The sequence below is a fragment of the Callithrix jacchus genome, chromosome 9 (genome assembly GCF_049354715.1).
Source record: "Callithrix jacchus isolate 240 chromosome 9, calJac240_pri, whole genome shotgun sequence".
Lineage (NCBI taxonomy): Eukaryota > Metazoa > Chordata > Mammalia > Primates > Cebidae > Callithrix > Callithrix jacchus.
Genome location: NC_133510.1, coordinates 69160875 through 69186354, shown reverse-complemented (window position 1 = coordinate 69186354; position 25480 = coordinate 69160875). Strand labels below are relative to the sequence as shown.

The window sequence follows — 25480 nt, the reverse complement described above, 5'->3', positions numbered from 1 at the left end:
TCTACCTCTGAAGTTCAAGCGATTCTTCAGCCTCAGTCTCCTGATTAACTGGGAATACAGGTGCCCACCACTGGCTAATTTTTGTATTTTTAGTAGAGACAGGGTTTCACCAGGTTGGCCATGCTGGTCTCAAACTCCTGACCTCAGGTGATCCACCCATCTCGGTCTCCCAAAGTGCTGGGATTACAGGTGTGAGCCACCAGGCATGGCCTTGATTTATTTCTTAAATGGCTTAATTAATCCTGATATAAAGAGATTAATGTCAAATTGGAGCTTGTTATATCCACAGTCAGTGTGAGGTGAAATTGTCATTTGATGTCAAAGCTACCTTAAATACAGTCAAATATTGTGAAAATGATTTCTAAAACAAAAAAAAATGTACTTGGTCACAGAAAGTTTAAAAAGAAAATTGAACTTTGAATTCACTACCTACCTCTCTGGCTCGATGGAGCTGTGCTCGCTCAATCCTGGAGATGATATCCTTTACTGAGAATGGGATTTCAAGTTTAGGGAGCACCGAAGGACCAAGTACATTTTGGGGATCTCTTCTCATGATGGTGGAATCCTTGATGTATTTTTCTGATTCATGGTCATGGTCTATCTCATTTTGCATTTTGATAAACATTTTGAAAATGTGGGTAATTTCCTTTTATTTCTTCTTTTTCACAGAATCTAGGAAAATGGAAAATGGGAATAAAGATATTCAGTAGGAAGCTAAGAGAGGTCTTTTCTGCTCCCAGAAGTTGTGGCATACTCAGCTACTAATTGATGGCTACCATGGTATTCCAGTCCCGTTGATGTCACGATAGATCCATTGTGACATTGTCATTGATCAAACATGTAAAGAGTGCTTACTATGTGCAGAGAACTGGGCATTCTATATGCTGCCATGGTAGAAGGTTGAAGAGGGGAAGGAGGGTAGGAAATAACGAGAACACTTAAATAAATAGAAGATATAGCCCTGCTTAAATTAGCTTACAATCTTGGTGTGTTAAATGCAATCCCTGGTTCTTCTTTCTTCCTGGGCTTTTGCTTGGGCTTTTATTTTCTTTTTGAGATGAAGTTTCACTCTTGTCGCCCAGGCTGGAGTGCGATGGCCTGATCTCAGCTCACTGCAACCTCCCACTGTTGGGTTCAAGCAATTCTCCTGCCTCAGCCTCCCAAGTAACTGGGTTACAGGCGTATACCACCACGCCCGGCTAATTTTTGTAGTATTCGTAGAGATGGGGTCTCACCATGTTAGTCAGGCTGGTCTCGAACTCCTGAGCTCAGGTGATCTACCCATCTTGGCCTTCCAGAGTACTGGGATTACAGGCGTGAGCCACCACACCCCGCTACTTAAGTATTTTTAAACCTAATGGAATAAGGGTTTACGACTATGTCCTTAGGTGCTCCTTAACTTTTCCTAAACATATGATAACTCGGATGATATCATTTGGATGTAGATCATACTCTGCACTGCTTACTCTTTTTTCTTTCTTTCTTTCTTTCTTTCTTTCTTTCTTTTTTTTTACTCTTTTTCCTTTTCTTTTCTTTCTTTTTTTTTTTTTTTTTTCCAAGACAGATTCTCACTCTGCCACCCAGGCTGGAATGCAGTGGCGTGATCTCAGCTCACTGCAACCTCCGCTTCCTGGGTTCAAGTGATTCTCCTGCCTCAGCCTCCCAAGTACCTGGGAATACAGGCATGCACCATCACACCCAGCTAATTTTTTGTATCTTTAGTACAGGGTTTCACTGTGTTAGCCAGGATGGGTCTCCATCTCCTGACCTTGTGATCCACCTGCCTCAGCCTCCCAAATAATTTTTTTTTGAGATGGTGTCTTGCTCTGTTGTCCAGGCAGGAGTGCAGTGCGATCTTGGTTCACTGCAACCTCGGCCTCCTGGGTTCAAGCAATTCTCCTGCCTCAGCCTCCTGAGTAGCTGGGATTACAGGAGCACACCACCAAGCCCAGATAATTTTTGTATTTTTAGTAGAGACAGGGTTTTACCATGTTGGTCAGGCTGGTCTCAAACTCCTGACCTTTTGATCCTCCTGCCTCGGCCTCCCAAAGTGCTGGGTTTACAGGTGTGAGCCAGTAGAGACAGTGTTTTACCATGTTGGCCAGGCTGGTCTTGAACTCCTGACCTCAGGTGTTCCACCCATCTCAGTATCCCAAAGTGCTGGGATTACAGGTGTGAGCCATGCACCCGGCCAGGTGTATGTATTATTAATAATAAGTTATATAGTATAATTTTATAGCTTTTTCATTATATATAAATTATGAATGCAATTTCTTTTTTTTTTTTAATTTTTATTATTTATTTATTTAAAGATGGGGTTTCACCATGATGGTCAGGATGGTCTTGAACTCCCGACCTCAGGTGATACACCCACCTTGGCCTCCCAAAGTGCTAGGATTACAGGCATGAGCCACCGCACCCGGCCTGCAATTTCTTTATGTCTCTGCAAGAACTTTGTATGTTGGCCGGGTGTGGTGGCTCAAGCCTGTAATCCCAGCACTTTGGGAGGCCAAGGCGGGTGGATCACGAGGTCTAGAGATCGAGACCATCCTGGTCAACATGGTGAAACCCCGTCTCTACTAAAAATACAAAAAATTAGCTGGGCATGGTGGCGCATGCCTGTAATCCCAACTACTTAGGAGGCTGAGGCAGGAGAATTGCCTGAACCCAGGAGGCGGAGGTTGCAGTGAGCCGAGATCGTGCCATTGCACTCCAGCCTGGGTAACAAGAGCGAAACTCCGTCTCAAAAAAAAAAAAAAAAAAGAACTTTGTATGTTGAGTCCTTGTAAACTTATTAGTCCTATATTAAGTCCTTGTTGTAAACTTTTAAAATTAAACAATTTATGTGTTTCAGTCCTACAGAGAAAGGGAGGCTAGGGATCATTAAGTAGCAGTCTTTTTTTTTTTTCCTTTTTTTTTTTAAGACAGTGTCTGGCTCTGTTGCCCAGGTTGGAGTGCAGTGGTGGGATCTCAGCTCACTGCAACCTCCGCCTTCTAGGTTCAAGCAGTTCTCCTGTCTCAGCCTCCCAAGTAGTTGGGATTACAGGCGTCTGCCACCACGCCTGGCTAATTATTTTGTAGTTTTAGTAGAGACAGGGTTTCACTACGTTGGCCAGGCTGGTCTCAAACTCCTAACTTCAAGTGATCCACCTGCCTTGGCCTCCCAAACTGCTGGGATTACCGGCGTGAGCCACTGCACCCAGCCAAAGCAGTGTTTTTTGTTTTGTTTCATTTTTTGAGATGGACTTTCACTCTTGTTGCCCAGGCTGGAGTGCCGTGGCAGAATCTCAGCTCACTATAACCTCCACCTCCTGGGTTCTAGCAATTCCCCTTCCTCAGACTCCTGAGTAACTGGGATTACAGGCATCCATCACCACGCCTGGCTAATTTTTGTATTTTTAGTAGAGATGGGGTTTCACCACGTTGGCCAGGCTGGTCTCAAACTCCTGACCTCAGGTGATTCACCTGCCTTGGCCTCCCAAAGTGCTGGGATTACAGGCCCGGCATGCTGTCTTTTAAAGATATCAGTCGGCCGGGCGCGGTGGCTCAAGCCTGTAATCCCAGCACTTTGGGAGGCCGAGGCGGGTGGATCACAAGGTCAAGAGATCAAGACCATCCTGGTCAACATGGTGAAACCCCGTCTCTACTAAAAATACAAAAAATTAGCTGGGCATGGTGGCGCGTGCCTGTAATCCCAGCTACTCAGGAGGCTGAGGCAGGAGAATTGCTTGAACCCAGGAGGTGGAGGCTGAGATCGCGCCATTGCACTCCAGCCTGGGTAACAACAGCGAAACTCCGCCTCAAAAAAAAAAAGATATCAGTCAATATACAGAAAGCAAATTAAATATTTTTTCTTCTCTTTAAGATCTCATTGACTAAATTGCTGCCGCCGCATGTTCTCAAATTACTTTTCGAACTTTCTATTATAGCACTTGCTTCACTGAGGTGTAACTGTAACTATTATTGGTCTCTATCCAGTAGTTCGTGAATATCTTTTTTTTTTTCCCTAGACTGCTCAGCAGGAAGTTCGTGAATATCTTAACACCACATGCTGTGCTTTAATTTTGTTTTTCTCACATTTGGCATGTTCTTCATTAGTTCTTCCACAGAAACTGTCTACAATTTGGAGGTCCATTATAGTTTCTGATGTTGCTCCTAATGGAAACTTTTCTTTTTTTTAATTTTTTTTGAGATGGAGCCTTGCTGTGTCACTCAGGCTAGAGTGCATTAGCACAATCTCAGCTCACTGCAACCACTGCCTCCTGGGTTCAAGCAATTCTCCTGCCTCAGACTCTGGAGTAGCTGGGATCACAGGCACCTGCCACCACACCTGGCTAATTTTTGTATTTTTAGTAGAGACAGGGTTTCACCATGTTGGCCAGGCTAGTCTCAAACTCCCAACCTCAGGTGATTCGCCCGCCTCAGCGTCCCAAAGTGCTGAGATTACAGGCGTGAGCCACTGTGCCCGGCATACTTGGCTAATTATTTATATTTTTTGTAGATATGGGTGTTCACTGTGTTGGCCAGGCTGGTCTCGAACTACTGACTTATGTGATCCACCTGCCTCTGCCTCCCAGAGTGCTGGGATTACAGGTGTGAGCCACCATGCCCAGCTATAATGTTAGATTGTGACATCCTTAAATAAATTTTATGACCAAGTGGGGTGGCTCACGCCTGTAATCCCAGCACTTTGGGAGGCAGAGGCAGGTGGATTACTTGAGGTCAGGAGTTCAAGACCAGCCTGGCCAACATGGTGAAACCCTGTCTCTACTAAAAATACAAAAAATTAGCTGGGCATAGTGGTGGGCACTTGTGGTCCCAGCTACTTGGGAGGCTGCGGCAGGAGAATCGCTTGAACCTGGGAGGTGGAGGGTGCAGTCAGCTGCGATCATGCCACTGCACTCCAGCCTGCGTGACAACAGGAACTCCATCTCAAAAATAAATAAGTAAATAAATAATTTTATTTGTCATGCATTGCTTACACCAGTAGACATTCACAAAGTAGCCTAAATGCTTGTCAACTACACTAACTGTGTGTTATTTCTCTCTCTCTCTCACTTGCATCTTTTATGCAGCATGGAATTCATCAATCAGCAAGTGGACATGAAGGCATCTTAAAGTCAGTTTTTAAGTCCCACTTCCCTTTCAATCTGAGAAACATTTGTTGAAACACTATGCAGCTGCCATTATCCTAAACTGAAGAATATAAACAAAAACAAAAACAGAAAAAGAAAAAAATTTAAGATAGAATATAACAATCAAGTGCTAACGAGGGACACGAAGAAATCTGAAGGAAGCAGAGTCTGTGAAAAACCTTATGGAGAGAGAAGGTTGATTGACAAATGGAGGCAGTACAGTTAGGGAAGATACCTTGAGCCATGGCTTTGGAGGTGAGTGCTAATGAGTTTGTATCTTGGACAGAAAGTAAGGAGATTGGTTTAATCACTGAGATAACTTAACCGGAGTTTACTGAGGACCAGTTTATGTGGGTCTGAGAGAACAGATTTCAGTAGTTTAGTGGTGGAATGAATTTGGTATCTGAGGAGATTCCATTTGCGGCAAAGCAAGGAAGATTACATGAGATCAGAATGACAAGTCTTGAAATCAAGTAACAGCTGTTTTGTGAAAATGGAACCTTCACTTCAGGAAGATTTTTAAAATAATAGAATAGAAAAATCTCAGGAGGCTGAGGCAGGAGAATTGCCTGAACCTAGGAGGCGGAGGTTGCGGTGAGCCCAGATCGCACCATTGCACTCCAGCCTGGGTAACAAGAGCGAAACTCCATCTCAAGAAAAAAAAAGAAAAATCTATTGGAAAAATCAAGACATGATTATTTATTTATTCTTATTTATTTATTTTTGAGACAAGAGTTTTGCTCCTGTTACCCAGATTGGAGTGAAATGGTGCAATCTCAGCTCACTGCAACCTCTGCCTCCCCAGGTTCAAGTGATTTTTCTCCTGCCTCAGTCTCCCGAGTAGCTGGGATTGTAGTCATGCGCCACCATACCCAGCTAATTTTGTATTTTTAGTAGAGATGGGGTTTCTCCATTATGGTCAGGCTGGTCTCGAACTCTTGACCTCAGGTGATCTGCCCACCTCAGCCTCCCAAAGTGCTAGGATTACAGGCGTGAGCCACCGAGAGCAACCTATTCATTTATTTTTTAGAGACAGAGTCTTGCTCTGTCACTCAGGCTGGCCAACATGGTGAAACCTTATCTCTACTAAAAATACAAAACTAGCCAGGAGTGGTGGCATATGCCTGTAATCCCAGCTACTTGGGAGGCTGAAGCAGGAGAATTGCTTGAACCTGAGAGGTGGAGGTTGCAGTGAGTTGAGATGGAGCCACTGCACTCCAGCCTAGGCAACAAGAGTGAAACTCAGTCTCAAAAGAAAGAAAGAAAGAAAAGAATTATTTTATTTTTGCCCAGGAGGCAATCTTGGCTCACTGTAGCCTCTATCTCCACCTCCCACCTCCCAGGTTCATGCGATTTTCCCACCTCAACCTGCAGTGGCAGGATCTCCGCTCACTGCAACCTCTGCCTCCGAGGTTCAAGCAAATCTCCTGCCTCAGCCTCCTGTGTAGCTGGGACAAAGGTGCACGCTGACATGCCCCGCTAATTTTTTTTTTTTTTTTTTTGAGACAGAGTTTTGCTCTTGTTACCCAGGCTGGAGTGCAATGGCGCGATCTCGGCTCACTGCAACCTCCGTCTCCTGGGTTCAGGCAATTCTGCCTCAGCCTCCTGAGTAGCTGGGATTACAGGCATGCGCCACCATGCCCAGCTAATTTTTTTGTATTTTTAGTAGAGACAGGGTTTCACCATGTTGACCAGGATGGTCTCGATCTCTTGACCTCGTGATCCACCCGCCTCGGCCTTCCAAAGTGCTGGGATTATAGGCGTGAGCCACCGCGCCCGACCTTAATTTTGTATTTTTTTTTTTTTTTTTTTGAGGCCGAGTTTTGCTCTTGTTACCCAGGCTGGAGTGCAATGGTGCGACCTAGGGTCACCGCAACCTCCGCCTCCTGGGTTCAGGCAATTCTCCTGCCTCAGCCTCCTGAGTAGCTGGGATTACAGGCATGCGCCACTATGCCCAGCTAATTTTTTGTATTTTTAGTAGAGACGGGGTTTCACCATGTTGATCAGGATGGTCTCGATCTCTTGACCTCGTGATCCACCTGCCTCGGCCTCCCAAAGTGCTGGGATTACAGGCTTGAGCCACCGCGCCCGGCCTAATTTTGTATTTTTAATAAAGATAGGGTTTTACCATGTTTGCCAGGCTGATCTTGAACTCCTGACCTCAAGTGATTGGCTTGCCTCAGCCTACCAAAGTGCTGAGATTATAGGCGTGAGCCACCCCTCCCTGCCAAGACATGATTATTTCAAAAGATGAGTGTTTGAACTAGGATGTAAAAGTGGGAGTATTAAGGGAGGAATAGACGCTACTATATATTGCTAAAGATAATAAGGAATTCGGACCATCTTATAAAAAATTATAGCCGGGTGTGGTGGCTCACGCCTGTAATCCAAGCACTTTGGAGGCCAAGGTGGGCAGATCACCTGAGATCGGGAGTTCAAGACCAGCCTGACCAACATAGTGAAACCCCGTCTTTATAAAAAAAGAAAAAATTATAATTTTAAAAATTAATTTTGTCTTTATTGTATTTCATTTGAATTAATGGCAGAACATTAATGAAGAGGCTATTCAGACTAAGTGTTATCACTAGTAGCATATATATATATATATATTTTTTTTTTTTTGGAGGCAGAGTCTTGCTCTGTCACCGAGGCTGGAGTGCAGTGGCTCCATCTCTGCTCACTGCAACCTCCGCCTACCGGGTTCAAGCAATTCTCTGCCTCAGCCTCCGCCACCATGCCCAGCTAATTTTTGTATTTTCAGTAGAGACAGGGGTTTCATCATCTTGGCCAGGCTGGTTTTGAACTCCTGACCTCGTGATCCACCCGCCTCGGTCTTCCAAAGTACCGGGATTACAGGCACCAGCCATGTTGCTGGGTCTATTGGGAGTATATTAAGCAGAGATATGGGTAACTAATTCAAGTAAGCCCGGGGCAAAGTTCTTTAAAGGTGTGTTTAAGGGAGCCAGGTGGGGTGGCTCACGCCTATAATCTCAGCACTTTGGGAGGCCTAGGTGGGCAGATCACTAGGTCAGGAGATCGAGACCATCCTGGGCAACATGGTGAAACACTGTCTTTAAGAAAAGTTTAAAAAAAGAAGGTGTGCTTAAGGGAAACCCAACCTCCTAGAGGGCTCCTTCAACTGTGAAATGGGAATGATAATAGTAGTATTTATTGCATAAAATTGTTTTAAGATTAATTAACATAAAATGCTTAGTATAGTGCCAAACGCAATGTAAGCATTTAATATACAGCAGTACGGTAGAGGCTAATAATATATTAACTACTCTCATAGTTTTTTTTTTTCTTGTCTACTTTTTTTCTGTTCAGTGCACTTTGACAAAGTCGTATTTTTAAAATCAAATCTAGATTTTGAACTATGAAAACTGCGGAATTATGAGTGCTGTGTAGCTATCTGGCAAGTGATAAAATATATCATTAAGATTTTTACACATCTCCGTGCCACAGAATGGCGTCTCCTTCTAATCGTCCCCCACCGCGGACAGATGATAGTACCTCCCACACTGCTGCTGGAAAAGATAGTGCAAAAGTTGAGCGCGCCGAGAGATCTCTTTTCTCCCGGAAACAATTTTTCCCTAGACCCGGAAGCAGTTGTTGTTTTAAGGGCGGTGAAACTGGGCGGGTCGGGCCGCAGCGGCTGACGGCGGGGGAGGAGCCGGGTCCACTGCCGGGTGGAGGGGCAAGGCGAGTGTGTGTCCTTATCCTAGCAATTGGGGCGCGGGCCTGTGAGCCAGTTGGAGTTGCGGCGGCGGGAACGATTGGGCCGAGCGGAGGACGACATGTTGCTTTTCGTGGAGGTGAGTGGGTTTGCTAGTCTCGTCCTGCCCTTAGGAGAGCAGGAGTGTGGAGGCGCCGGCCGGTCCCACCGCCATGTGACTTTGCGGGCCGTACACGCCGCGGAACCGGCAGACAGGCTGACACAGCACCTGGGCCGAGCAGGCCTGCAGCTCCCCTCTGCGCGCTCACCACACTCTAGGAAGCTGTGGGAGGTGAGGCCCGTCGTGGAGGAGAATTGAAGGAGAAGAACGGAGGGCTGGTCTGGTGTGGCGTGAGGATCAGAGGAAGGGGAGAGTGTCCCATATGGATCTCCTAAAGGAGGCAGCACAGGGGGTTGGGGGCGGAGTCTGAGGGAGGAGAGGGTAATCAGGTGGGCACGTTCCGGGGGCCGAGTGCGGCTTCGCGGGGCCCTCTGGGAGGGAGGCGAGCAACATGTGGGGACGCGGAGGGAGGAAGGTGAAATGCGGTAAGTGTTTTGGAAATAAAATTGAAAACTTCCTTTGAGCCACCTCCACCAAATTCTGTCCGGGCCAGGTCCCTAGGTCTCTGGAACATTCTATGGGTGAAAGCGAGTTACTTTGAGTCGAGGAAAAGCCAATAGAAGACTTGAAAGGCACCGCTTTGACCTTTTGTAAAAGTTACTCAAGAAGCAGCTGCGTGATGAGGGGTTGGTTCTATGAGCCGATTAAAAGCCCTTTACAGGGAAAATTGCAAGAATGAGAGAAATTTCTTCCGGGAAAAGCCGTTTTTGTAATGTTATTTGAACCACGAGATACTTTTATTACTTTAACTAGAACGTCTGCTGTCGGCCTATTTTAGTTTTCAAGATAGAGTTGGATACCTGCCTTACAGAAATACGAAATTTAATTTTCCTTAATTCTGTTCTCTTGTGTGCAGTGAGCGTCAGCTGACTGCCTGGCTAATGCTTTGAGTAGATTCCAGATCATATTGTTCTTACATTGTGAAAACGTAAAACCAGCAAAGCTGCAACTTCGCAGCTTGGCATTAGTTAACTATGCCCATAAAAAGAATCATTTCAATGAGGGAAGAAATTTACAGGTTGTATAATGGATCTAGGAGCCGGGGTCAGCTTATGGCAGACTTTTTTTTTTTCCGGGTTGTGGGAAAATCTTACTTCGTAATATTTCAACGTAAAGTTAAGTAAATGATTTTACGGTTTTTTTTTCTTTAACTTTGTGTCGCCGATAAGTTTGAGAAATTTAAATTAGTTTTTAAAAAGACTACTACCTTAGAGTATATCTAACATAACATTCATTGGAACATTCTAGGGAAATCATGAAAAGATTTAAAATTACTAAAACTCATTCTGTTTACTGTTTTTTGTCCTCATTGTTGTTTTCCTTAGGCAGAATAAGAAATCAGATAAGATTTTTAGCCATGCCAGCCAGTTTGTTTTAGGACTGTTATGCTATGCAGATACCACAGGTATTTGTGTATGCGTTTTGCTGGGCAGACAAAAGATTGTGAAGTTTATACAGACAGGAATTCCACGACAAACTTTTGACTTACAAATTGATTCCTTTGGCTTTACTAAAATGTAGGTTTTAATAGCCTCCATTTGTTATTTACGCTAGGGCCTGTCCTGTCTCTAAAACAATATTTACAATGTTTTACAGATGACAAAACTAAGGCCCAGAGGTTAAAGTAACTTTACTTAGTAAAAGTAAAGTAGTGTAACTGGGATTTGGATCCAGGCCATGCTGATGTCAAATCATGGACAGGCTGTTAGCAATTCAGGCCTGTTCAACTCCCCAGTTTAGACAAACTATACCATATGTCTTGCCAAACTATTATTTAAAGTTGTATCTCATTTTCTTTGTGAATCATTATGTCATTCTTATATGAGTTTTATTGAAAATTAACTGTCTTTAAATATTTGGGGCTGAATATGTGGTATCAGTCAAAAACAACATGTTGGTCATTTGGTGTTGTGTTAACTATTATTTGATCTCTATAACCTCATGATAGAGGAATTGTTCTCAGTGAGAGAACCAAAGCTCAGAAATTAGATGTCTAAGGTCATTCAAGTGTAAATAATGTAGGGACTAAAGTCTGAAGTCTGGCTTCTAGTACATAAATTTCTGGCTCCAAAATTATTTTTGCATTTTCCTGTAAGTCAAAGGTTCTTAATCTAGGTTTTTGGATAGAATTGAGGAAGTACCTGAGGTTGGTTGAGGAAAATATTTGCCTATTTTCACTAACTGCTAACTGAAACCTAAATGGAAACAAAGTGAAAATTCTTTAAATGTCAATGGCAGCAACAGTGTCTGTGACATTGTCACCAGGATAAATCACTTTTTTTCATATATTATAGTTTTTGCAGATATCTTGAAATATTCATGCTCGGTACTTGCTGTATGTAAAAATAATATTTACTATATTGCTATATTAGACATTTTAAAATATTTTGGCAACTGTGTTTCAATATAATTTGCTTACTTTGTGATTCTCTATATTTTAGAAATTTAAAAAAACTCTGAGAAGAGATCCATAGATTAATTGGACTACTAAAGAGTTCTGTGTCACAAAGGAGGTTAAGAGCGGTTTTACTAAACCAGCTTGCTTATGGATCATCTTTACCAGGGTTAATCTGAGATCTGTGGGTCCTCTGCAGTTGTGTTCAATACCTTTTACTTATGTGCATTTTTCTGGAGAGATTCCAGCTTAACTATCCTACTAGAATCAGTAGAATAGATAATAACAATATAACAATAATAGTAGTAATATATGCTTATATGGTACTTTGTGTCAGGAATGTTAGATGTTTTTGCATATCTAGGTATCTGTACATCCATTTAAGTCTCAATGTCTCTATAAGGTGTTAGCATCCCCATTTTAGTGATAAACTAAGGCAGCCAGGTGTGATGGCTCATGCCTGTAATCCCAACACTTTGGGAAGCCAAGGCTGGCGGTGGATCACCTCAGGTCAGGAGTTTGAGACCAGCCTGGCCAATATGGCGAAACTCTTTTACTAAAAATACAAAAATTAGACAGATGTGGTGGCACATGCCTATAATCCCAGCTGTTCAGGAGGCTGAGGTAGGAGAATCACTTGAACCTTGGAGGCAGAGGTTGCAGTGAGCTGAGACTGTGCTTCTATGCTGCACCCTGGACAACCAGAGTGAGACTCTGTCTCAAAAACAAACTAAGCCACAGAGAATTTAAACTTGCTTAAGTTTATACAGTTAGTGAATGTGGAAGCTTGTTCAGAACTCGTCAGCCACCTAGTTGTATTGGAGTAGAATATATTGCAGACAAGGAATCCTATGTAAATAATGCGTAGATGCAACTTTTAGAACCCAAGGGCCCAGTGTGGTGCCATGTGCCTGTAGTCCCAGCTGCCAGGGAGGCTGAGGCAGGAGTTCCACTTGAGTATGGGAGGTCAAGACTGCAATGAGCAGTGATTGTGCCAACTGTATTCCAGGCTGGGTTACAAAGCAAGACCCACTATGTTGACTTCAGTAGATTGTTGGTTTTCCACCTCTCTCCCCCCAGACAGAGTCTCGCTTTGTCACCCAGGCTAGAGAATGGCTCCATCTCAGCTCACTGCAACCTCTGCCTTCCAGGTTCAACCAATTCTCCTGCCTCAGCCTCCAGAGTAGCTGGGACTTCAGGCATGTGCCACCATGCCTAGCTAGTTTTTTTTTTTTTTTTTTGTAATTTTAGTAGACGTGGGTTTCGTCATGTTGGCCAGGCTGGTCTTGAACTCCAGACGGCAAGTGTTCCACCTGCCTCGGCCTCCCAAAGTGCTGGAATTACAGGCGTGAGCCACCGTACCTAGGCGACTATTTTTTTTTTTTTTTTAATCACCTCTGTTCTGAAGGAGAAACAGACAGGGTCCCTCTCTGGGAAGAGATAGAAATTTCGATGATTCACAAGTCATCAATCATGACCTGCCTGATATTCTTTTACAACACATTTTTTTGTAAGTTTGAAACTGCAGTGTACTACCTTTATCTGAGTGCTGTCAAGTTACTTAAAACTTTTCAACCCTGAGGAGGCAGATTGTAATTTTTTTATTTTTTCATTTCTCTCTCTTCTTCAAAATTTTTATTTTTATTTTGAGACCTAGTCTTGCTTGCTGCAGCCTCCACCTCCCAGCTCAAGTGATCCTCCTGCCTCAGCTTCAAAGGAGCTGGGACTCTAGGCACATACCACCATGCCTGGCTATTTTTTTTAATCTTTTTTTATTTTTTATTTTAGAGACAGGGTTTCACCATGTTGGCCGGGCTGGTCTCAAACTCCTGACCTCAGGTGATCCGCCTGCCTCGGCCTCCCAAAGGGCTGGGATTACTGGCATGAGCCACTGTGCCTTGCCTAATTTTTTTCTTGTTTTTTCCCTTTTTTTGTAGTGACAGGGTTTACTCTTGCTTAGGCTGAACATTTTTTAAATTAAAAAAATTAAAACTAGAGACCAGGAAGGGTGGGTGTGAAGTGACTATTAAAATTGAGTTTCTGTCTTTGAGTTTTTCCCTGAAAATGAAGACAGTTGTCCTGCGGTATCTGTTGAGGGTTTGGTTCCAGGGCCCTCTGTAGATAACAGAAACTGTGGTTGCTCAAGTCTTTTTTTTTTTTTTTTTTTTTTTTAAGACAGGGTTTCACCATGTTGGTCAGGCTGGTCTTGAACTCCTGACCTCAGGTGATCCTCCCGCCTTGGCCTCCAAGTGCTTGGATTACAGGCGTGAGCCATCATGCCCGGCCAGCTCAAGTCTTATATAAAAAGGCTTAGTATTTGCATATAACCTATGCACATCTTCCTGTATATCTTAAATCATCTCCAGATTATTTATAAAACCTAATACAATGTAAATGCTATATAAATAGTTGCCATACAGTATTATTTTCAGAGTGATAAGAAAAGTATCTACATGGTCAGTACAGATGCAATGATTCTTTTTTCCTGAATTTTATTTTATTTTATTTTATTATTTATTTATTTTTGAGACGGAGTCTCACTCTGTCACCCAGGCTGGAGTGCAGTGGCGAGATCTTGGCTCACTGCAACCTCTGCCTCCTGGATTCAGGTGATTCTCCTGCCTCAGCCTCGTGAGTAGCTGGGACTACAGGTGCACTCTACCACACCCGGCTAAATTTTTTGTATTTTTAGCAGAGACGGGGTTTCACCATGTTGGTAAGGCTGGTCTCAAACTTCTGAACTTGTGATCTGCCTGCTTCAGCCTCCCAAAGTGCTGGGATTACAGGTGTGAGCCACCGTACCCGGCCTATTTTTTATTTTTTTAGAGATAGGTTTTTTTTGTTTTGTTTTTTTAAATAGAAACCTGGTTTCTCCGTATTGGTCAGGCTGGTCTCAAACTCCTGATCTCAGGTGATCCACCCGCCGCAGCCTCCCAAAGTGCTGGGATTACAGGCATGAGCCACCTTACCTGGCCTTTTTTTTTTTCTTCCCTTTCCCAAGACTGTCTCGCTGTTTCCACCAGGCTGGAGTACAGAAGCGCAATCTCAGCTCACTGCAACCTCCACCTCCTGGGTTCAAGCAATGCTCCTGCCTCAGCCTCCTGAGTAGCTGGGATTCCACGTGCCTGCCACCACGCCTTGCTAATAGTGGGTGTGACCTGGTCACCATGTTGACCAGGCTGGTCTTGAACTCCTGACCTCAGATGCTCTGCCCGCCTCAGCCTCCCAAAGTGCTGGGATTACAGGCGTGAGCCGCTTCACCTGACCTTTTAATATTTTTAATCTGTGATTGATTGCTCCACTGATACATAACCTGTAGATATGGAACCCATGGATATGGAGGGCCAGCTGTACTTAACAGCTACCTACTTAGGTAGCAGTAATTTTCATATACCCTAGGATGCTTTAATAACTCTTAAATAATTAAAACATGTTTTAAGTTGGATAACGTGGCTCATACCTGTAATCTCAACACTCTGGGGGGATAGCTTGAGCCTAGTAGTTCAAGACCAGCCTGGGCAACAAAGTGAGACCTCCCTAACCCCCTGCCACCTCTACAAAAAATTTTTAAAAATTAGCCAGGCCTGGTGGTATGTGCTGTGGTCCCAGCTACACTGACGGTTGAGGTGGGAGGATTGCTTGAGCCAGGAGATTGAGGCCGCAGTGAGTCATGTTCATGCGCCAGCCTGAGTGACAGGGCGAGACCCTGTCTCAAAAAAATTTTTTTAAGTGTTACTTTTTTAGAGAGAGGATCTCGCTGTGTTGTCCAGGCTAGAGTACAGAGGCTATGCACAGGTACAATCATGGCACTCCACAGCATCAAATTCCTGGGCTCAAACAATCCTGCCTCAGCCTCTTAAGTAGCTAGGACTACAGGTTCATGCCATCGATTTAAAAAAAAATTTTTTTTTTTTGAGACAAAGTCTTGCTTCATCACCCAGCCTGGAGTGCAGTGGCAGGATCTGGGCTCACTGCACCCTCCGCCTCCCAGGTTCTAGCAATTCTCCTGCCTCAGCCTCCTAAGTAGTTGGGTTTATAGGTGCATGCTACCACAGCCAGCTAATTTTTGTATTTTTAATAGAGACAGGGTTTCACTGTGTTGATGAGGCTGGTCTCATACTCCTGACCTTGCAACCGACCTTTAAAAACTATTTTTTTTTAAAGGCAGGATTTCACCATGTTGGTCAGGCTGGTCTTGAACTCCCGACCTTAGGTGATCTGCCCGCCTTGGCCTCCAAAGTGATTTGATTACAGGCCTGAGCCACCATGCCTGGCCCTAAAAGCTATTTTTAATTGTGAAATACGTATAACATAAAAAACATCATCTAACAGTTTTTTTGTGGTGGGTTTTGTTTTGTTTTGTTTTGAGAGGGAGTCTGCTCTGTTGCCCAGGCTGGAGTACAGTTGCATTATCTCAGCTCACTGCAATCTGTGCCTCCTGAGTTCAAGCTGTTCTCACCTCAGCCTCTCTAGTAGCTGGGATTACAGGCCTGCGCCACCATGCCCGGCTAATTTTTGTGTTTTTAATAGAAATGGTGTTTCACCATGTTGGCTAGGCTGGTCTTGAGCTCCTGACTTCAGGTGATCTGCCCTCGGCCTCCCAAAGTTCTGGGATTATGGGCATGAGCTACCGCACCCAGCCTTTCATTAATTTTATAGTCGTTATTAGGTAGTGTTGTGCCTTTCACTCCAACTACAGTACTCATTTTTTCCTCAGTCTAAAAAATCATTTATAATTATGAGATATCACTGACTGAAAGTGGATTTTTAAAACAGAATGATGTAGAGGCTGGGGACAGTGGCTCACATATGTAATCCCAACACTTGGGGAGGCAGAGGCAGACGGATCACCAGATGTTGGGAGTTTGAGACCAGCCTGACCAGGATGGAGAAACCCTGTCTACTAAAAAAAAACAAAAAATAGCCAGGTGTGGTGGCACATGCCTGTAATATCAGGGACTTGGGAGAATCACTGGAACCCAGGAGACAAAGTTGCAGTGAGCCTAGATCACGCCCATTGCACTCCAGCCTGGTCAACAAGAGCGAAACTATTGTCTTAAACAAAAAAAATGATTCAGAAGAAAAAGGTACATAAACAGATTGTGAAATGATTGCCAAGAAAAATTATGAATGAGTGAATAGCTGAGTGGTTTTTGAATGGTTTGATTTTGGAATACTTATTGGTGCTTGATATAGAATTTAAAAACGAATAAAAGCGATGCCAAATGATAGATACAATGGACTGTAAATGGAGAAGAAAAAGAGGGTGAAAAGTGGAATAAAATGCATATAAGTTAACATAAAGATGTAAAAGCACCCCCACAAGGCTTCAGATTACAGTGTATAAAATCCTAGTAGCTAGAAATACTTACACTGGGCTATTTTGTATTTTGATCAATTTTGGTTTGTTTGGGCTATCTTGCCAGCTCCTTATTACTTCCTAGCTAGTGGAAGTAATTCTTAATATTAGGCACGAACATTTCAAAACTGTGTTTGGTCTTCTACACTAGAGCTTAAAACAAGATTTTGATGTTGTAGTTTGAGTCTGTATTGCAGGGCAGTAGAAAGTAGAGAAAGTTGAGAAACTCATTAATCCAGCTATCTTTGTGAAGTTACTAAAAAGATTTCTAGCCTTCTCTTTGAATATCCTTTTGAAAATGAAAAATGACCCTTTGGCTCTGTTAGTGTTTATTGCATTTTGATTTGTCATTCCTATAGTCTTTGGTTTGCTGAAGCTTCGTTTTCTTTAAGGCTTAATATTTGAGGTAGGTTTCCAATCTTGAAAACGTTGTAAATGTTTTGTTATTATAAACCATGATTTTCGCCGGGTGCGGTGGCTCAAGCCTGTAATCCCAGCACTTTGGGAGGCCAAGGCGGGTGGATCACGAAGTCAAGAGATTGAGACCATCCTGGTCAACATGGTGAAACCCCGTCTACTAAAAAAATACAAAAAATTAGCTGGGCGTGGTGGCGCGTGCCTGTAATCCCAGCTACCTGTAATCCCAGCTACTCAGGAGGCTGAGGCAGGAGAATTGCCTGAACCCAGGAGGTGGAGGTTGCGGTGAGCCGAGATCACGCCATTGCGCTCCAGCCTGGGAATAAGAGTGAAACTCCGTCTCAGAACAAAAAACAAAAACCATGATTTTCTATGATGGTTTTAGAATCTTGAGTTCAAACGTTATTACCTGAGGCAGTTAACGTAACTTCTCTGAACCTGAAGTTCTTATTTGTAATTTGAGAATAATGATGTCTTCTGACAGTTAGGTTGTGTTAGGTAATGGCTTGGTATACTATCATTTAATCCTCAAAACCAACTATATTGTAATATAAAGGTATTAGTGCCTTCCAAAAACCTCCAAAATTTGTACTTTATATAGTAAATATTTCTGGAAAGAATACTGAACTATGTGATCATAGCACTGATAATTGTAAAAATTACTGTGAGATAGCACTAATCAAGAGATGTATAACTTCTAAATTTTCCTCTCAGCCTTCTTACTAATTTAATCTGATTTAGGGCAAACCAGTTTAATTATTTAGAGTTTTTTTTTGTAGTTGGAGAGTATACTTTTGGTTGGGCAAATAAAAGTTTTAAAAGAAGAATGAAAATGGCAGTATGTTAAAATACACATTTATATGTGAGGTTTAAAGGAGTACAGCTGGGCGTGATGACTCACATCCATAATCTGAGAACTTTGGGAGGCCGAAGCAAGTGGATCACTTGAGGCATGTGCCTGTAGTTCCAGCTACTTGGGAGACTGAGGCACACCCTGAAGTAGAGTTGCAGTGAGCCAAGATCATGTTATTGTACTCCAGCCTGGGTGACAGCAAGACTGTGTCAAAAAAAAATGAAGGTTAATTAAAGGAATACAAATGTTAAAATGCATATAGGCACTTTACATTTACTCTTTAGAAAAAATTCTAATGTTAAAGTGTAAGTAAATGTACGAAAGAGAAACGTTTAAATGTGTACTCATCTTCCCTGTCTTACCTGTGTCCTTGTCCGACCACTTGAACCAATCTTTGGTTTACAGAATATCTCTACTGTTTTTAAATGACTGGCTCTAAACCAAAGACAGAAGAGTACTATAGATGAATATTATTAGGGATGGGATGTGAACTGCATTCGTAAAAGTCAAACTCCAGAGGTGAGGAGTTTAGTTCTATTGGGTTTGTACGTTATTGTGAGAAGAGAAGAGGATTTTCTTGTCAGGGTGGAAAAGTCAGCAGTAATGCAGGGTTTGTGTAGCAAATAGTTGGATAGTATTTCATACTGCTAACTAACAGGTAAGATGACCATACCTGCCATTGTGCCCTGGAGGGTCACAGCATACACCTATTTTCTGGGACAGATGTTTACTTTTCCTTCTCAAAAGTATTTGGGTTTGTATAATAACTTGTAAATTTTCAGAAGAGGTTAGAGGTTTACCGTGTGCTTATTGGCAAGACTTTTTTTTCCTTCCATATTAATAAAGTAACAATGCACATAAGTGGGCACTAAAATACGTTATCTTGGCTGTGGCAGGCCAGGTGGGGTGGCTCATACTTGTAATTCCAGCACTTTGGGAGGATTGCTTGAGTCCAGGAGTTCGAGACCAGTCAGGGCAACATAGTCACATCTCATGTCTTAAAAATTAAAATAATTAAAAAATATATATATACATATATTAGCTATGGGAAATATAAGTTTATAGGGCACAAAGTTGGATTTGAGCAAGATAATGAAAATAGGATAATTTTTGCCTTTTAACTTGGAGGAAGAAAAAAATGGGAGGGCAATGACTGAGTAAAATTAAGATACATTCATATACAAGGTTGTATCAAAGATTCTTTTTTTTTCTTTGACCAGCAGGCAAGAAAAGAATATCTAAAAATATGGACTCTTCTGCCAGCCTGCCTGTGTTTAAATCTCTCCTGAGACTGAGCCACTTTTTGGTTGTATTGACCTTGGGCAAGTTGTTTAACATTTTTCTCAGTTTCCTTAGCTATAAATTGAGGACAATAACTTAGGAGGCTAGGCCCAGCATGGTGGCTCACCCCTGTAATCCCAGCACTTTGGGAGGCGGAGGCGGATGAATCACCTGAGGTTGGAAGTTCCAGATCAGCCTAACCAACGTGAAGGAACCCCATCTCTACTAAAAACCCAAAATTAGCCAGGCATGGTGGCACATACCTGTAATCTCAGCCTCTCAGGAGTCTGAGGCAGGAGAATCACTTGAACCCAGGAGGCAGAGGTTGTGATGAGCTGAGATTGCGCCATTGCACTCCAGCCTGGGCAATAAGAGTGAAACTCTGTCCTAAAAAAAAAATAATATAGGAGGATAATATTAATATCTATCTCATAGGGGTGTTAAGAGGATTGACAGAATAAAACACTTAAGAGTTGTGGGCTGGGCATAGTGGCTCACACCTGTAATCATAGCACTTTGGGAGGCAGGCAAGAGGATGGCTTGAGGCCAGGAGTTCAAGACCCAACCAGGGCCAGGTACAGTGGCTCTTGCTTGTCATCCCAGCACTTTGGGAGGCCGAGGCAGGTGGATCACTTGAGGTCAGGAGTTTGAGACCAGCCTGGCCAACATAGTAAAACCTCATCTCTACTAAATAAATAAATAAATAAATAAATATTAGGTGGGTGTGGTAGCATATGCCTGTAATCCCAGCTGCTTAGGAGGCTGAGGCAGGAGAATTGCTGGAACCCAGGAGGTGGAGGTTGCAGTGAGCTGAGATTGCACTGCTGCACTTCAGCCTGGGTGACAGAGCAAGACTGTCTCAGGGAAGAAAAAAAAAAAAGACCCAAACAGGTTAACATAGGAAGATCCCTTTGCTATATAAAAAATTAAAATTGAGCCAGGTATAATGGCTCACACCTGTAATTTCAGAACTTTGGGAGGCCAAGGTGGGAGGATCCTTTGGACCCAGATGTTCAAGACCAACCTGGGCAACATGGGAAACCCATTTTTACAAAAAATACAAGAAGTAGCCAGGTTTAGTGGCACATACCTGTGGTCCCAGCTACTTGGGAGGTTGAGGTGGGAAAATCGCATGAACCTGGGAGATGGGAGGTGGAGATGGAGGCTGCAGTGAGCCAAGATTGCCTCCTGGGCAAAAATAAAATAATTCTTTTCTTTCTTTCTTTTTCTTGAGACTGAGTTTCACTCTTGTTGCCTAGGCTGGAGTGCAGTGGCTCCATCTCAACTCACTGCAACCTCCACTTCCCAGGTTCAAGCAATTCTGCTTCAGCCTCCCAAGTAGCTGGGATTACAGGCATATGCCACCACGCCTGGCTAGTTTTGTATTTTTAGTAGAGATAGGGTTTCACCATCTTGGCCAGAGTGGTCTTAAACTGACCTCAAGTGATCTGCCTGCCTCAACCTCACAAAGCACTGGGATTACAGGCGTGAATTTTAAAAAAGTTTTATGGCTTCGAAAAGAAAGAAAAATAAATAAAACAAACACTTAGAATTATATCTGGTACCAGGCTGGGTGCAGTGGTTCATGCCTGTATTCCCAGCCCTTTGGGAAGCCGATGTGAATGGATCACCTTAGGTCAGGAGTTTGAGACAGCCTGACCAACATTGTGAAACCCCTTCTCTACAAAAAATACAAAAATTAGCTAGGCCTGGCAACACATGCCTGCAATCCCAGCTACTCAGTAGGCTGAGGCAGGAGAATCGCTGGAACTGGGGAGGCAGAGGTTGCAGCGAGCTGAGATTGCCCCACTGCACTCCAGCTTGGGCAACAGAGCAAGACTGTCTCAAAACAAAAATTATTTTGATATTTGAGGTTGAGGTATGTTTAAGTTCTTTTGAAGTAATGGGTGAATATTTTGAGGATTAAATACTAAATGTTAGATACCTTTTTAAAAAAATAGAGATGGGGGTCTTACTATGTTGGCTAGGCTGATTTTGAACTCTTGGCCTCCCAACTTGCTAGGATTACAGGTGTGAGCCACAATACCTGGTCAGTTAGATATCTACTAATAGAGCATTTTTTTAATCTTTTTTTTTTTCTTTGAGACAAAGCCTCACTTTTGTCCCCAAGGCTAGAGTGCAATGGCGAGGTCCGCTCACTGCAATCTCTGCCTCCTGGGTTCAAGCGATTCTCCTTCCTCAGCCTCCCAAGTAGCTGGGATTACAGGTGCCTGCCACCACACCTGGCTAATTATTGTATTTTTACTAGAGACAGGGTTTCCTGATGTTGGCCAGGCTGGTCCTGAACTCCGGACCTCAGGCGATCCACTCTCCCTGGGCCTCCCAGAGTGCTGGGATTACAGATGTGAGCTGCCAAACCTGGCTGAGAATTCTTTATCTTTAATGAAAGGATTAATGAATCTTATGTTGAACTTTGTAGGGAGAAATTTTTAACTTTGATCATATTTTCAGATCAATTCATGACACCAAAAGTTTAAGTGCCACTAATCTATGGTGGTGTCAGGTTCTTTTGATGAATGACAGATGCCATCTGATTAAGATAGTGGGAATTTTAGGATATAAGTCCTGTCTTTTCCACTAGTACTACAGTACCAGCAATAATACTGATCATAATATTGATGAATAAACTTCAGATTTTTTTCCACAATAGAGAGAGAGCAAGTGAATTCTTATTTTTGACAACCTGGAGAGGTTGATGGAAACAACTTAGGGTGGGTCCAGTTTTCTTGCTCTTCAGTGTTATCCGTAGATAACAGCAAACTCCTTATGTTACTATTACTGCTTAAAAAAAAAAAAATAGTAGCAAGCTCACTTAACCCAGGGGTTGATTAGAAGAAAAATTTTAATTTGTTACCATAGAAACTCTACCCCTGAATTAGAGTCTGTATTTTATCAAGATTACTAGGTGTTTTTTTTTTTTTAAGGACAGTGACTTGTTCTGTCCTCCAGGCTGGAGTGCAGTGGCGCGATCTCAACTCACTACAATCTCTGCCTTCCCGGTTCAAGCTACTCTCCTTTGCCTCCCGAGTAGCTGGGATTACGGACGCGCACCATCACACCCATCTAATTTTTGTACTTTGGGTAGAGATGGGTTTCACCGTGTTGGCCAGGCTGGTCTTGAACTCCTAAGCTCAGGTGATTCGCCATCCTCAGCCTCCCAAAGTGCTGGAATTGCAGACATGAACCACCAAGCCTAGTTTGGGACCCTTGTTCTCATCTGGTGGCTATTTTCTGTATTCATTCCTTTTGGATCCTTGGTCACTCTAGGCAAAACTGGGTTCAGGGGCCATTTGGCCTAAAGAGGAAATTATAATACTCCTTAGGTAGTATATATAACTCTTAAAGTTTTCTCTAAGGCAACTGTACTGTAGTGGCTTAGAACATGTACTCTCTAGACTCCTGTTTTTTTCCTTGTTTTTCTGAGACCAAGTCTTACTCTTTTGCCTAGGCTGGAGTGCAGTGACACCGTCTCAGTTCACTCTTACCTCTGCCTTCTAGGTTCAAGCAATTCTTCTGCCTCAGCTTCCTGAGTAACTGGGATTACAGGCGCCCACCACCACACCTGGCTGGTTTTTGTATTTTTTGTAGAGACAGGGTTTCCATGTTGGCAAGGCTGGTCTTGAACTCCTGACCTCAAGCGATCCACTGGTCTCCGTCCTCACAAACTGCTGGGATTACAGGTGTGAGCCACTGCGCCCGGCCCCTAGATTCCTTAGATTTAAATCCTGATTGTATCCTAATAGCTATGTAACTGTGGGCAGGTTACTTTACCTTGAAGTAAAGTAACTTTTTCCTTGTCTGTAAAAAAAAAAAAAAAGGTTGATAATAGGACTTAACTGAAATTGTTAAGAAGATGAATTAAGTGTTCCATAAATGTTATTTCTATTCTCTGAGTGAGTGAAGAATTCCCACTTTAATTTTCATTTTTGCTTTTTGTAAAATAGCCCTATGCATCTTCTGGTAGGATTCTGAAGTTATATGGGAAGGAATGACAGGTTTTTTTTTTCCCTAAGTACTTGTAACTTAGTAGTAGCCCTCTCAGTATGGGAGATGTGAAATTAAACCTGGTTGATTGATCTGCCATGGGGCAAAATGCATTTAATCAATTTATACATTTTATTTCTGTTTTACAGCATTTATGGGGTTAAGTGGCATGGGATTTCTGTTTCTGATAGTAAATAGGTAAGTAAAACAAAAGGTTATGTATGTCCAAAGAGATGGTTGTACCATATTTATGGTGATTTTTTTCCCTAATTGTTGGTTCTGTTTCTTTAGATCTATAGCATTTTAGGACAGGAAGATGCCTTTTTTTTTTTTTTTAGGCAGAGTTTCACTCTTGTTACCCAGGCTGGAGTGCAATGGCGCAATCTTGGCTCACCGCAACCTCTGCCTCCTGGGTTCAGGCAATTCTCCTGCCTCAACCTCCTGAGTAGCTGGGATTGCAGGCAGGTGCCACCATGCCCAGCTAATTTTTTGCATTTTTAGTCGACCAGGAGAGTCTCGATCTCTTGACCTCGTGATCCATGCGCCTCGGCCTCCCAAAGTGCTTACAGACGTGATTACAGACGTGAGCCACCACATCTGGCCTGGAAGATACCATTTTTACAAGAATTTGATAGTTCTCTTTTTTCCTTTCATTTTTCTCTCTCTGAAAGTAGAATTTAGCATTAAACTGGCCAATAATCAGGACTCCCTTTGGCTTATTTGGGGATGACATATTGCTTAGAAATAAGGGTGTTGACTGAACTGTCAATTTTACAGATAGTTTGGATATTTTTGTTGTGTATCCAAGTGCTTGCATACTATGTATATGTTGGTAGATAGTTTAGCATGCATTTGGACAATTTACATTGTTTAGTAGATGCTTTTTGCAACTATGTAAACTCAAGGGCTTTGGTGGAAGTGATCAAGATTTTGATGGCGGTCTTTGTTAAACTGTGGTGAGAAGATGAATATAACTTGGCTATCCTCTGGGCACAGTGGCTCACGCCTGTAATCTCATCACTTTGGAGGCACAAGTGGGCGGATCACGAGGTCAGGAGTTCGAGACCAGCCTGACCAACATGGTGAAACCCCATCTTTACTAAAAATACAAAAATTAGCCAGGTGTGGTGGGCGCCTGCAATCCCAGCTACTCGGGAGGCTGAGGCAGGAGAACCCAGGAGGCGGAGTGAGACTCCATCTCAAAAATGAAAAAACAAACAAAAACCAACTTGGCTATTTAGAATTGAAATGAAAAGATAGATTTTATTCTAGTTAAACTGATTTAGGGGCTACCGGCCATCAGTTAACTCAATAGCATGCAAAAACACATTACTTTGGAGATGGTAAGGATTTTGTATATGGATACTATCATATACAACTAAAATATGCTATAAAATATATATTTTACAGTATTACAGTAAACATTTCCCATGCTTTCTGGATTTTTTTCTGTATTTTCCAAAACTTTTAAAATTCAATTTTGCCTTGGTCAGGAATATGTGTCATGGATTTTATTATGTGAATATCAGAAAATATTTATACAAATCTAGATGGTATGGCCTTCTACACACTTGGCTATATGGTATCACCATTATAATCTTACGGGACCACTTTTGTACATGCAGTTTGTCCTTGATCAAAATATAATTAACGCAGCACATTCTGGATTCAAGCAGTTCTCCCATCTCAGCCTCACGAGTAGCTGGTATTACAGGCACCTGCCATTATGCCTGGCTAATTTTTGTATTTTAGTAGAGACGGTGTTTCACCATGTTGGCCAGGCTGGTCTTGAATTCCTGACCTCAGGTGATCTGCCTGCCTCGGCCTCCCAAAGTGGTAGGATTGCAGGTGTGAGCCACTGTGCCTGGACTGATTTTTACTTTTTATGCTTATCAAAATAGTCTTGAATCTGGGCTGTTCAATAGGGTAAAAATGATATTTTATCATAAACTATTTCAGTCTGTCCTTTGCACAGTTTTCATGTTCAGCAAACAATCTTAGTAATTTGTAATCCTGTTGTTAACAGTACTGTAATCTTTCAGGTCTTCTCTGGGTTTTTTCTTGTTGTGGTAGTGGGGTTTGTTTTATTGAGACAGACTCTTGCTCTGTCATCCAGGCTGGAGTGCAGTGGCATCATTTTGGCTTATTGCAGTCTCCTCCCATGCTCAAGCCATTCTCTCACCTCAGCCTCCCAAGTAC

At 42.8% G+C, this 25480-nt stretch overlaps 2 protein-coding genes across 52 annotated transcripts in view; one reads left to right on the top strand and one right to left on the bottom strand.

Moving 5' to 3' along the window:
• The window catches only part of FAM186A (family with sequence similarity 186 member A), a 68046-nt gene extending 67290 nt beyond the window's left edge, over positions 1–756 (bottom strand). For both annotated transcript variants that reach the window (XM_035256797.3, XM_035256798.3), the window contains exon 1: positions 434–756. In XM_035256797.3, coding sequence (XP_035112688.3) covers positions 434–625 — 192 coding nt within the window. In that variant the 5' untranslated portion in view covers positions 626–756. The remainder of the gene's footprint in view (positions 1–433) is intronic.
• Positions 1–25480, top strand: part of LARP4 (La ribonucleoprotein 4) — a 200898-nt gene that overhangs the window by 109719 nt on the left and 65699 nt on the right. For 19 of the 50 annotated variants that reach the window (XM_078336651.1, XM_078336664.1, XM_035256813.3 and 16 more), the window contains exon 1: positions 8799–8950. In XM_078336651.1, the coding sequence (XP_078192777.1) occupies positions 8933–8950 (18 nt within the window). In that variant the 5' untranslated portion in view covers positions 8799–8932. Of the gene's footprint in view, positions 1–5075; positions 5391–8798; positions 9143–9320; positions 9397–22745; positions 22978–23430; positions 23480–25480 lie in introns of those variants that run through there. The other 31 variants (XM_078336645.1, XM_078336639.1, XM_078336644.1 and 28 more) reach the window with 8 other exon arrangements.